The sequence below is a fragment of the Phalaenopsis equestris genome, unplaced genomic scaffold (assembly GCF_001263595.1).
Source record: "Phalaenopsis equestris unplaced genomic scaffold, ASM126359v1 Scaffold001041, whole genome shotgun sequence".
Lineage (NCBI taxonomy): Eukaryota > Viridiplantae > Streptophyta > Magnoliopsida > Asparagales > Orchidaceae > Phalaenopsis > Phalaenopsis equestris.
Genome location: NW_018165480.1, coordinates 261,352 through 275,378, shown reverse-complemented (window position 1 = coordinate 275,378; position 14,027 = coordinate 261,352). Strand labels below are relative to the sequence as shown.

Below are 14,027 nucleotides of genomic sequence, written 5' to 3'. Positions count from 1 at the left end.
TAAAAGACCCAACCACTATAATTATATTAAATTAAGTGTAAAGGGTATTCTTCCCTTTTTTGAGACACTTTTTATCATTTTCTTCAGAGGAAGAATTCTGAATAAAAGTTTTTTTTTTCTCATTTGGCTCCCCCCATTCCATCTCTAAACACACTCTTCCTCCATTTACGCTCTATCACATTTCAAAATTTTAAATTACAGCACTTTTTATTAGATATGAAAATTTTGAATGATGTGCTTGAAAAAATAAACCTTTAGATGTCAAAACATGTAAATACAAAGGATACCAGTGCTATGCATGTAAAAGCCCCAATTTTCAATAGCCAAGGAAGAACCGCATGCCTGCAAAAGAATTGAAATTGCTCCTCAGCCTCTTTACATTTCTAAGCATCGCCGTTTCAAATTTTTGAACGAGAGATTTTTAATTTAATAAATGATTTCACGATGAAATAATTAGTGGAGTTATTGGCACAAAAGCCACACCAGAAATGGACATCACCGGACGACTTTAATCATACCCCTACAGTAATTAATTATTATCATTAAAGTCGGTCAATAAGCATGTCATCCAACAGATCCAAATGTCATGCAGCTCCCAACATATTATTTTAATTGCAGAAGCTCCAAAGCAGCATGTATAATTTAACCGAAACGTGCAAGAGACCGAAATCATGTCATTCATGCAGCCATCAGGCAGTGCCTCATAAAGCAATAACAAACGAACATTTGGACCCAAACAAGCAGTTTCTTCAAACGCAGTGAAGCATAATTGGATCAGCTGGAATTTAATACGAAAATAAATAGAGAAATCTGCATGCCTGCCAGATAATTCCATATTTACATTTTAAATTTCTAATATTTTTGTTTCAAACATAATTTTTCTTCAATAAGTTTCCGCAAGTGAATTTTTTATGTAATATTAAAACTTAAGAGTGTTATGAATGTAAATATAAAAGTTTAGGTGCTTGATATGTAAATATATGATATTTGTGTGCATGCATGTACCCAAATAAGGTTAAGAAAAAGAAGCATTTGCATAGCACACAATTCTTATATATTTACGTACCTCACGCCTAAGCTTTCATATGTACACGCATAGCACTTTGATGTTTTAAACCTATTCTCAAAAAAAAGGAGTATTTCACTTCTAAAATGTTAGTAGTGCAATTTCAATTTTACAATAAGAATTGCGAACTGCAGATGTAAATTTCCTTCATTGTCAGCGTATCATTTAATAGAAAGCAGAAATCCCTCAAATCGACTAAAATATTCTTCATGGGATAAGTTTTATCCTACAAACTACTAAAATCAGCCATTTTGAGGAGGATCATGGCTTCTTCACCTTTCCTTCATATCATATATCACGCACGCATCAGCAGCTGTCTTCATCTGAAGCAAAGAAATGTCGCATTAAAAATTTCATCAACGTGCAAAGAATATTTTTATGTAGCAAACTCATGGAGCACACATATAAAAAATTTGCAATTTGTGGTTGTAACATGAGCCTTGATTTGAAAGAAGAGAATGATAACAAGTTAGAAGTATTATTTTATCGCAGCATGCTTCTTTTAAAAGTTTTAAAAACATAAAATGCAAAATTATAACAATATAAGATTGCTTTGATCTCGAGAGTTTGTATAAAGATGTTGCAGATCGATCATTCATGATATACTCAATTTTAAGACAAAATTTGGAATGAGGCGACAAATCATAATATTTATATTGACATAGATGAGAATAAGATCATGGTGAAGGAAGTTAACATATATATTTTTATGATCTAAAAAATAATATCTTTTACAATCAATATTTTCATGCGAATAAGGTAACAAGCTTCAACAGCATTTTAAGTTCTTCATTGTTTGCAACCACCGCATCCATATTGATAAGAAAAATGCTGCTTTTATGTGTTAAGGATGTACGTCCTTTAAAAACGAATTCATGCCCACACACAAGGCTTTTAGTGATCTTCATAGAACCTATGGTAGGCAAATACTAACATTTGCTGCTCAATATTTGGAAGCTCACATGACAGATAATTAGTACATAGCCTCACCCAGTTATGATGTAAAAGGCCATTAACAAAAACAATTTGTAGCAGTTTGAAAACTGAACTTCTGTGGAAAAATAAATGGATAATCACCAGTTGGAAAAAGAAAAAAAAATAGAGAGATTTAAGGAACAAGGAACTCATTGTCTCGCACAAATGAGACCAGAAAACCCAAACTAGGGCTGCTTGAAACAACAAAGGAATTAATTTCATTTGTAATCAATTTATCTAAGTCATTTAAATAGGGATACGACCGCTAAAAAATAGCATTACCAGAACAATGATATAGTACAGCATCTTTTTTTTTTCCTTAAAGATATAACCTATTACGATTATTCTTAGGGAAATTTACGTAGATACCACAAATTTCTTATTTATTTACCTATGTAACACATAAAATTTAATATTTATATTTATAACAATTTAGTCTCATAAATCTATGCATGAAAATGTGTATTTTATATTTAAAAAGTAGTAGTGATATTTTTTACCTGATACTTCACTGCCTGATGGCTTTATGAGGCACTGCCTGATTATTGCTTTGGTCTTTGAATTCGACTTGAGTTATACATCGTTTTTCTGATTATTGCTTTGGATCTTCTTATTTATAGTGCATTGGTCTTTGAATTCGACTTGAGTGATGTGCAAGTTAACTATGAAAGTTTAGCTGTTAGAAATGTAAAAATATAAGAATTGTGTGTCATGTATGTAAATACCCCTAACTTTTATCAATGATAAGTTGAACACTCACAAATATAGCAAAATAGATTCTTCATAGCATAGACGACTCGTCTCAAATTCAAAGACCAATGCACTAAAAATCAGAAGTATACTACTGGAGTCAAGACCATTCAGGTGTCATGAAAAAACTTACATTTATTTAAAAGAAATAAAAAAATTTAATTCAGATAAATAAGAAAAACACCTAAAACTAATAATCAAATATCGAATAATTTAATATTTGGTGCGCTATCAATATCAGAGATGAATGGATGAGGACAATCTAACGAGCTAATTTATTCTTCAAGAAGACTGAATGCAATGCAAAAAAATTGAAGTGCCAACAAACAGAAAAACGATGAATTTGTAAGTAAAATCCTCACAAAAAAAAAAGATAATCATGAACTCCGAACAATCAAACTGCACTTTCATAGATCAAGCGTTATTTATCTCAAATAAGATTAAGATTTCCAATGCACATAACAAATAATAAAAGAAAAAAATCATGCAACAAATAAAATCTAAAAGGCCAAATTAGAAATGAGTAGGTTAACGAGAAAAAAGAAAAATTGATAGATATTAATCCAATATAAAATACTTGGGAGCCTTTTATTAAGAATTAAGGGCTACAATAAAAATCAAGAAAGTCACCAATAATTGAAATTCATGCATTTGGCAAAATACTGATTTTAGCAAAATTTGATTAAAGAAAATCACAATTTCAACCAATAATGAATTAGTAGATAAATAAGTGAAGAAAGCATGAAAGAAGATGAAAAGAATGAAAAAATAGAAAATAAGAAGAGAAAACAAAAAAGAAGAAAAAACAGAACACCAAAAAAGCAATAACGAGTTTGGATAAGTCTCCTGAAACTCTTGAAATCTCTAATTTGAATAAAGAACTTAATCTCATATTTTTGAAATGATGCATATAGAGAGATGGGACATAAAGTAGCGGTGATGGGATGATCATTGTAATTGGATAATGGTTCTAAGGTTTGAACTTCTTGGAGATTCTAGCCAAGCTTATTCCTAATAGCATAGACCTGAAGGGGTACAACATTAGGATTTATTAGTTTTGGGAAGTTTCATAAAACTTATCTTCTAGCTGAACATCATTCCCCATAATAGTGAGTAATCTTTTTGTGATGGGATGATAGAGTTTATACCCTGTTTAAGTAGAAGAATAACGACAGAAATACACATGAGTGTATTTCAAATTATATGAAGCCAGTAAAAAAATGATAAATGCATAAATATTTGAACCCGAATATCTAGGAAAAAGTAGAATATGTAATTACAGTTTTTAAAAAAGAGAAATAATTAATTAAAATAATTTTTTAAGCTAATGTATGGGTCGATTTGAAGGGGTTACTATCTCAATAGTTTCATTTTTTACGAGATGCCACATTAGAACCATGAAATAGAAAGGAGAGAGAGAGAGAGAGAGAGAGAGAGAGAGAGAGAGAGAGAGAGAGAGAGAGAGAGAGAGAGAGAGAGAGAGAGAGAGAGAGAGAGAGAGAGAGAGAGAGAGAGAGAGAGAGACTCAATAGTTTCATTTTTACGAGATGCCACATTAGAACCATGAAATAGAAAGGAGAGAACGTCAGACAGAGAGAGAGAGAGAGAGAGAGAGAGCACATAAGAGAGCACAGAGTGAGGAAGAGGAGTGAGGGAAGGGAGAACGTGTGTGATCGAGGAGGCCTCATAACCTCGGTTCAAAGGAAGGTGATTCATGCGTGAAGGAAGGAGGAAGCACGCTACAGCCCTTGTCTCACAACCCAACCTAATAACTTAGAATTAACCAAATCATAAATTGTGGTAAGACAAAATTAACTATTTCTTTTTATTTTATTTTATACAATAAAGAATCATAACTTCCAATTGTAAAAAAGAATCACTAAGAAAAACAACAAAGTATACCAAACAATAATCAAATTCAACCAAAGCAATAAGATAATCGGAAAGTAAAACAATAATGCAATCCAACCAATAAAAGTTTAGCATCAATCTAAACTAAACAGTCTAATAAAATAGTAACATATCAAACAATTTTTTAAACCGTTTTAAGAAGTCATATCAAAATCATATTCATACCTGAATCCCTCAAAAAGTTATACCTTTAGATACCCAAAAAAGTTTGTACACATAAGTACCCTCAAAAGTTTGCACCTGAATGTATACTTTTACCATTTACATCTTTTTCTTTTTTTCGTGCACAAGTACAATGGTGTCCCCCTCCAATATCATAAATAGGTAAACCCTGATTGACTTAATCATTTCATATCAATTTAAAATTATTTAAATATACTTTCATATTTCAATTCATTTCCTCCCATTTAAATATACTTTCATATTTCACAAAAGTTTGTACAATAATAATATTTCAATTCTTTTTTTTTTGTACACATAAGTACCCTTAATCTTTCGCACAAAGCCATGCCTCCTTAATCTCGCACACGCATAAATCGCCTCCCCACCCTTCTACCTTTGAGCTAGGTTCAACTCCAGAACGATACGTGCGAGGAGATGTCCTCTTTCCTTCTCTTTCCTTCGGCTAGGGTTCGACAACCTCTCACACGCACGATACACCTTCCTCCTCATGATACGCACACCTACAACGGCTTCGTCTCTCTCTAAATCCTAGTAAGGAAGGAAAATGTGTTACTCTTCCTTTCTTCTCTTCTTCTCCACCAACCGATTAATACACCACTTGGGCTAGGCGAGATCATTCATTTTTCCTCCTCTTCTCATAAAATCCTAAAATTTCTTATGCACACGCGCACTCTCGATCTCTCTATTTCATTTGGTTCCAATGGGGCATGCGACTCCTAAAGACAAAAAAGTAGAGATGCTTATCCCTTACTGCCTATTCAATCATTATTATTATTTTAATTTTTTATTACTAAAAATTCAATTACTACACAAGAAGAGGAAGAATATGGAAGCCTCGAAGTTGTGTTGTTGGCTTGCCGCATGAAGGAACAAAGGAAATGAGAGGACACTTGTGTGCGTTGAATTGAGCGAGAAAAACGGGACCAAACCCAGTTGCGTTTGGAAGGGTGCCTCCAATTCTTGCAAGAAAGTGAGGTATTGCAGGGTTTTATTATGTTAATTAATGTATTTAATATGCTATTTATTAAAAGTTAATATTAGATTTAATTATATTTGGATTTGTAAGCAACAAAACTATTAAATTATAAGGAGAAGAAAGTTTTGATATTACAGGTAAATGTTTATTTTATAACTTATCATAGCCAATTAAATTATAAGTTATCAAGCACTAGAATAAGAATTATTTTAAAATAAAGTCAACAATCACATGCAGAATAATATTTGAATTTGGTAGTGGATCACCTTGAAGGATATGATATAAGATAAATAAAATTTAAGTTAGATTTATTTAATTTAAACTTAATTTATTAAAATATTAATATTATATTATATTACATTATAACAACTATTAAGACAAAAGAGCACTGCTCATAAAAAATTTGAAGGAGTCAGTGAGATAATCAAATAAAACTCTAGGTGGGGTGATAATATTTTTAAATTTTAGTAATTTTTCATTATTTTTAAATATACGTTTAATTTATATTATGTTCTAGTTTAGTTAAATTTAAATTATAATAGATTCTTCACAATGTCAAACAAGAAAAATATACATGATAAATAGTTGTACATCATAGTAAGTATGCATATTAACACTGCTGCATAAATAATTACATATTAGTTTTCCTACAAAAACAACAGATTATTACATAAACTTTAGAAATATGCACGCTAAAAGTTCTACATAAAACAGTTGCAAAACTGTTTACATATGAATTTTGTTATTGCTAATACTTTATTTAAGAAAATAGATATATATTATTACTTATAAGAATGGATCTAATAAAACCCAAATTGACTGTTTTCTTACGAGTAAAAGAGAGCGTCAAGGATGTAAATATTATAAGATCGTTCCAAGTGAAAAGTTAAGTATTCAATATCAATTATTAGTTCTGAGTTTTAAGATGAGTTTTAAGACAAAAAATACAATGAAAAATTATCAAAGAATTAGAAGGGGGCACATAAAAGATAATTATTTTTACGAGTAAACTTTAAAATTTCAAGATATTATATGTTCATGAAGAAGCTAATTCTATACGAGATAAAAGTATCAAGCACTATTAAATAAGTGGCAAAAAAGATACTTGAAGAATCAAAAGAAAAAACTTTTATAAATAAAAATAATTTTAGGGTAGAATAATAATGTACAAGAAAAGGTAATATATAAAAGGTTTTATAAAAATTAATTTAAATATAAAAGCTAAGAGAACTGGAAAAAAATATAAGGTGGTCAGTAACGAGTCTAAGAGAATAATTTATGAAGCTAAAAAATTTTATTTTTAATGATCTTTATGATAGATTAGATACCAAACATTGTGAAAAATATATGAAGTGAAACAAAGAGAAAAGAAAAGTGAAGATTAAATTCAAGGCATATTAAAGATGAAAATCAAAAAATGTTTTTTCTTAGATGGGATATCCAACATAGGTGAGTAAGCTATTTTGATAATTATTTTAATGAAAAGTTTAAAATACAATTGACCTTAGTGATTTTAATATTGTTGATAATAATAAAACAATTATTTTTATCATCACATTAGTAAAAAAAGAAGTCGATGGGACATTAAGAAAAACAAAGAGTGGAAAATTAGTTTGACTAGATGATATCTTAATTGAAATTTGGAAGTATCTAGGAGATTTGGGAGTTTCTTGGCTTGTTAAATTCTTTAATATTATTTTAAAAACTAAAAAAAGCCTGAGGAGTAAGGGAAGAGTATCATGGTCCTCATCTTTAAGAATAAAGGGAATGCACAAAAGTGTGCAAATTGCAGAGAAATTAAGTTGATGTGTCATACTTTAAAATTATATGAGAGGATAATTAAACATAGGTTAAGACGTGATATAAAAATATCTCATTATCAGTTTGAATTTATGTCGAGCAGTCTACTATAGAAGCTATACATTTATTTAGAGTTTTGATAGAGAAATACAGAGACAGTAAGGACGATCTACATATGAATTTCGTTGAATTAAAAAAAAAACTAACGATACGGTTCGAAGAGAGTTCATTGGACAGTTCTAGAGAAGAAAGGTGTTGATATGACTTATATTAGAGTTATTAAAGATATGTAAACTAGAGTTATTGTGTTCGAATAGGAGGATTGATAGTGTATTTTCCTATTTCAATTGGATTAAATCACTGATCGACTTTAAACCCATATCTCTTTTGCTTTAGTTATGCATGCTCTTACTGGACATTTTCAGGATGACATACCATGGTGTATGCTATTCGCTAATTATATTCTTCTTGTGGATAAGATTAGAGAAATAATTCATAAAAAACATGAATTATGGAGGTCCACATTGGAGTCTAAAGACCTTCATTTGAGTAGATCTAAAACTGAATACAATGAATTTAATTTTAGTAGTAGTGGCTCTAATGGCAGAGTTGTAGCTATAAGTGATCAAATCATTAAAAGGAGTGAATGTTTTAGATATATCGGATCTATCGTTCAAAGTGATGGAGATATAGATGGGTATGTTACTAGTGGAATTAAAGTTAGTTGATTGAAGTGGTTGAATGCATCTAGCTTATTTTGTCATATAAAAGTACCGTTTAAACTTGAAGAAAAATTTTATAAGATGGTGGTGACACCTGCAGTGCTCTATGGCGCAGAATGTTGGTTTTTAAAAGAGAAGCATAAAACAAAATTAAGTGTTGTTTAGATGAGAATGCTTAGGTGGATGAGTGGATTGACACTTAGGGTCCGTTTAGAGCAGTTTATAAGTGTGGGCAGTGTTTTCAGAACGTCGTCTAACTGTTTGTTTTACACGTTTTGAGAGATTATCCCAAAACCCCATTTTGCATTTTCGTTTACATATGATCACGGGGTTATGCCCGTGATCCGCGTTCGCCCGCAGCTGCCCTCGCTCGTTTTACGCCTCTACCCCTCTCGCTCACGATCACCTCTTGTCTTCCTCCTCTCCTTCTTTCTCCTTCCCTGCCATCGGCAAATTCTACCCCGCACTTCACCCCAAAATGAAGTTCCGTTGATTCGTTCGTCGTCACCACCTCATTGGAATCTTTTAGAGGGAGGTCACAACGTTTTATCTTTCGCTTCTCGATCGGCGGCGGGAGTTGAGGCGCCTGGTTGAGGATTTCTTTGATGAAGTTGTCGGGACTAGGTTTGGGCATGAAGATTATAGCTTTGATGTGTATGCTACTGTAGATGGGAGGGTTAAGGTTTTGGATTTTAATCCATGAGGGCGTTTACTTTGCCATTGTTGTTCACTTGGGAGGAGTTGGAGATGGAGGGGTTTTGGGGAGGAAGATGAAGTTGATTTGAGGTTGGTGGATAGTCAATGTGGGGTGAGGCAAGGCTTGAAGGCTGCGATTCCTTATGATTATTTGGATACTGGAGAAGGGAGTGGATCGGTGTTCTTGAGGAAGGCAAATGATGAGTTGAAGAGGCAAATGTAGGATTCAGACCTTGGGAATTGAAGGTGGGTGATTCAATTGATCCTGTGAAGATTACTCTTTGAAATTTCTTTCAAGTATTTGCATAAATACCATTCAATTCTTATGTATTTACATATCTCATACTTAAAGTTCAATTTTTTTACGCATATGATTGCTTGCCAATGCATGAAAAGGTAGATCTCACTTTTTAAAAGATAAAGTAGTGCTATTTTTTGGGATATGAAATATTTGGCTGGAATAAATGTAAAAGGTAGAATTTAGGCGTTAGATATGTAAAGACATTGGAATTGAGTGCATGTATGTGATTGTTTCTGCATTTTAGTTTTTGTGCTTGTTTTCTTTGCTTAATAGATCTATAATTTCGAGTTTAGGATGTCTTTTATGATGTTTTTCTATGAGTTTAGAAATAATGTCATTGTGCAACAATGCAATATAATTAGGAATTTTATGCATGTGGACACTACTTGAGAAGCAATATATTTGGATTTAATTAGGTATCTTGATACTCAATTTTAAGTGAGATGTACATCATAACTTTATAATGTTGTGAAATGGTTTTTTCTGTTCTCAACTATAAATTGTGTAGTCGTTAGTCCTGTTATGAAATGATTTTTTCTATTCTCAATTGTCAAATGTGTAGTTGTTACAGTTCTGGTGTAAACAGAAGCAATGCATGCGTCGGAATGGTCGTTTATCCACACAAAAAACTGCAAATCAACAGTTTTACAAACGCACAAACCAAGCAACTAAACAGTTTATCCATATCAAGGGCGGAATGGTCATTTATCTAAAAACAACTACAAATCAACTGTATTAAAACACACAAACCAAACAACTAGCCAACTTATCGGATCAGCTGCTTATCTGTATCAACAACTTATCTGGATAAGCTGGACAAGCTGGACAAGCTGTAGCTGCCCCAAACAGACCGTTAGACATAAAATATGAAATGCATATATCCATGAAAGGGTTGGTGTAGCTCCAGTTGCGGATAAGATTAAAAAAAATTCTTCTTAGATGGTTTGGTCACATAAAACGTTGGCCATCTGATGATCCGGTTAGGAAAGTAGATGCTTTAGATTCGATTTGTGTTAAGAAGGGCAAAGGTTGAGCTTAAAATACTTGGGCATATTGTATTAAACATGATCTTAATCTTCTGTAATTAAATGAAAAAAAACCCTCTATAGGACGCAATGGAGAAAAAGGATTCATGCAGCTGACCCCACATCGTGGGATAAAGGCTTGTTATTTTTGTATTTTAATTCCAATAAAATGCATTTATTCATCAATAAAGGAATGCAAAGTATCTCAAAAAAAAGTAATGTATGCCTTGAAAAATGAAATTAAAATGTTTTATACAAGATTGTTTGTTCGTGAAAAAAAGAGTAGAAGTTCGCTCAGAAAGGGGACGCGAATGTACCCGTTTGCGTACATATTTTCCTATCACTCAAAAAATTTGTGATATTTAGATCGTTAACCACTGTGCCGACGGAAAAATATCAGTGGGAAGCGAGAAGACATATTTTCACCTCAAACGATAGTGTAATTTAGATCACAAACTGTTATACCAATGAGATAATATTCGTCGGAGGTGTGTTTGGTTATATTTTGACAGGGCACTTAAGACATATGTGAATGTTAAGAGTATGAAGTAAAACGTAAGTTGAAGATTAAAATGTGAAAAGTAAAATTAAAGTTAATGTGTATAGAGTTTTTTATTAACATTATCGAGTAAATGTCAATAATACATGCATTGAATTATTAAATGAATTTTTATAACGAATCATTTAAAACAAACATACATATTATCTTCATGTCTATAGGTTACTGTAGTTTAAAAGTTTGATTATTCTACTAGGTTATCTTAGATAACTCATTCTTATTTTAATATTTCAGTTTTAAGTTTTTGAATATGATAGAAGTCTAGAGATGTGTGTTTGGAAAGCAATATAAGCAATGGGAAACCTAAACTTTTATTTGTTGATTAAATTATTTTCATTAGTGACTCTTTCAATTAATATTTGGATATTAAACTGTTAGTAACATAAATAAAATAATAGAAAATTTAATTTCAACGTTCAACCATTTATTTTGGCTTTGGTTATTTCTAAGTCCCGGGTCGAGTCGTGACAGAATCATATCAGAGAAAGGGTTTAGTTTAAGTAACATAAAATTTAATAAAAGAACCATTAGGATAATTGTGAATATTAATCTTTAGTGATCTAACTAATTTGAGTCAAGTTAACTCTAACTAGATAACAATATTTTTTTATCTTAAACAAATGGATGCTTAAGATGAGATTGAGGATGCTCAGGTGATGGGAGAAGAATTACCACCAAATGTCACAGTGAATACAAATGTCCAGGCCCATATAATGACAGTTATGGCCCAACTTATTCAGGACTTTATAAATTAGTCTAATGGAAACCATGGCACATTTACCATAAATAAATAACTGAAGTCATTCCAAAATTTAAAGGCGCCACTGTTTAGGGGAACTGAAGGGCCAATAGACTGAAAAATTGGCTTATGAAAATAGAGAAGATTTTAGACAGTATGTTTAGCTCAAATGACAGTAAGGTGCCTCTAGTTGCATTTTTGCTTCGATGGAGAAATAGAAATATTGTAGCAAGGGCAACGTCAAGACAGGTTGGGAGATATACTAAGTGGGTCTATTAACTAGAAAAACTGTGTCGAGCTAATTAGAAATTAGTTTGTGCCTATTTTTGCCTGAAGGCCAATGTAGGACAAATTTATCAGGTTGGTGCAGGGAGAAAAGGCGGCTATACAGTATGAAGCGGAGTATATTATGTTGTCGAGATATACATCACAAAGCATTCCAAATGCAGAGAAGAAATGTCAGATATTCCTTTCTGAATTGAAAGAACCAATCAACTAGTCACTAGTGTAACTTGGGATTGAAGATTATTGAATGTTGGAGGAAAGAGCTAGAAAATTGGAAATTGATTTTCAGCAGACTCGAAAGTGTGGGGGCACCAATAGTTCATTTTGGAGAGTGCATTGAAAAGAAGATAAACGCATACGTTCAAGGAATTAATAATCAGGCTAGTAGCATCACTATCGAGTCATGTAGTGTAAGAAGCGACATCGTGGTGAATGCCTGTTTAATTTAAAGTTGTGTTACTTACGCAAACAGTCTCAACATCAAATAAAAAACTGTCCTAATTTTGCTCAAATATCTATATCAAATGCTAACTCAAGAAGACATTAAGCTCAAAGAAATTTTCAAGAGAGATCTCTTCTATAAGTGATCAGCAGAGGATAACAGAAGCTGGTAAAGTGACTCATAATGAGCAACCAAAATAGAACATTCAACCAAGAGCTTATTCTTTAACTCATCAGGAACCTAAAAAACATGTTGCTACTAACACTAATGCATAGAGTATGATAAGTGTTTGTCATAAGGGTGACATGTTAGTTATCTAATGTTGAATATCTTTGTGTACTTTAATTTCAGAAACTAAGTGTCATTTTAGTTATTATGTTTTAGATGTTTAAGGATTGTTCCGTTGAATTAAGTTAATTCAAATGTTGGATTTATCATATATTTTAGTTATCACATAACAAGAAACATAATTTTATTATCGCTTCATGTTTCATCTATATAATGATTAATTGGTGTGAAATTCATGAATTTTGATGGCGAAACTTCATTTTAATAATTGTATTTTAAAAAAATTAATTAAAATAAAATGTTTATCTAATGAATGGTTTAATTCAAAGTAGTTACTATCGATAGTTTTAATTATACAAGATTCCTTAATCAAACTAAAGAATATAATGGATAGAACGACAGAGTGAGCAAAGAGTGAGAATGAAGAGGAGCGAGGGAAGACAAAACACATGTGATTGAGAAGAAGAAGGCCTTATAACCTGAGCGTACTTACGTGCGTCTAAAATAAGGTGATTTTGTGTGCAAGGAGGAAGTATTGTGCAGCCCTTGCATCTCATGGAGAAGAAGACAAAAGCTTTGAAGCTTTGTGTTGATGGCTTTCTGCACGAAGGAAAAAACAAACAGAGAGGAGGCCTGTGTGTACTGAATTGAGCGAGAAGAGTCGGACTGAACCTAGTTTCATTTGGAAAGGTGCGGCCAAACCTTGCAATGGTGAAATGTAGGGTTTTACCATGTTAATTAATGTAATTAATATATGTTATTTATTAAATGTTAATACTTAATCTTGAAGAAAGAATTTTTATTGGAGGAGATTTAAATAGACATGTCGATAGAGTGGTAGAAGATTTCAGAAATATTCATGGTGGCTACGGTTTTGGAGTAACAAATGAAGAAGGTAGAGCTATTTTAGATTTTGTTTTAGCGTATGATTTTGTTATTATTAATACTTTATTCAAGAAAATGGATGAACATCTTATTACTTATAAGAGTGGATCTAATAAAACACAAATTGATTATTTTCTTATGAGAAGAAGAGATCGTCGTGATTGTAAAGATTGTAAGGTAATTCCAAGTGATTAATTTAAATAAGTGATAATTTAAATACCCAACATCGTCTATTAGTTTTATATTTTAAAGTTAAGAGTTATAAAATAAAAAATACTAGGACTCATCATTGCAAAATTAGATGGAGAAACTTAAAATACACAAATAAAATTATTTTTATGAGTAAATTTCAAGATTTCAAAATTTGGGATATTCATGAAGAAGCAAATGTGATGTGGGATAAAGTAACAAACGCTATTAAACA

The 14,027-nt window shown here is 31.7% G+C and overlaps 1 protein-coding gene across 2 annotated transcripts in view; it reads right to left on the bottom strand.

Moving 5' to 3' along the window:
* Positions 1–1,123: 1,123 nt before the first annotated feature.
* LOC110032864 (probable CDP-diacylglycerol--inositol 3-phosphatidyltransferase 2) overlaps positions 1,124–14,027 on the bottom strand; it is a 60,704-nt gene continuing 47,800 nt past the window's right edge. Inside the window, exons 11-12 of one of the 2 annotated variants that reach the window (XR_002294884.1) lie at positions 2,542–2,717; positions 1,124–1,389 (exon numbers count right to left, since the gene is read on the bottom strand). Coding sequence is in view for 1 of the 2 variants with exons in the window: in XM_020736635.1 (XP_020592294.1) it covers positions 1,339–1,389 (51 nt within the window). In the remaining variant the exon portion in view is untranslated. The remainder of the gene's footprint in view (positions 1,390–2,541; positions 2,718–14,027) is intronic. The other variant, XM_020736635.1, reaches the window with a different exon arrangement.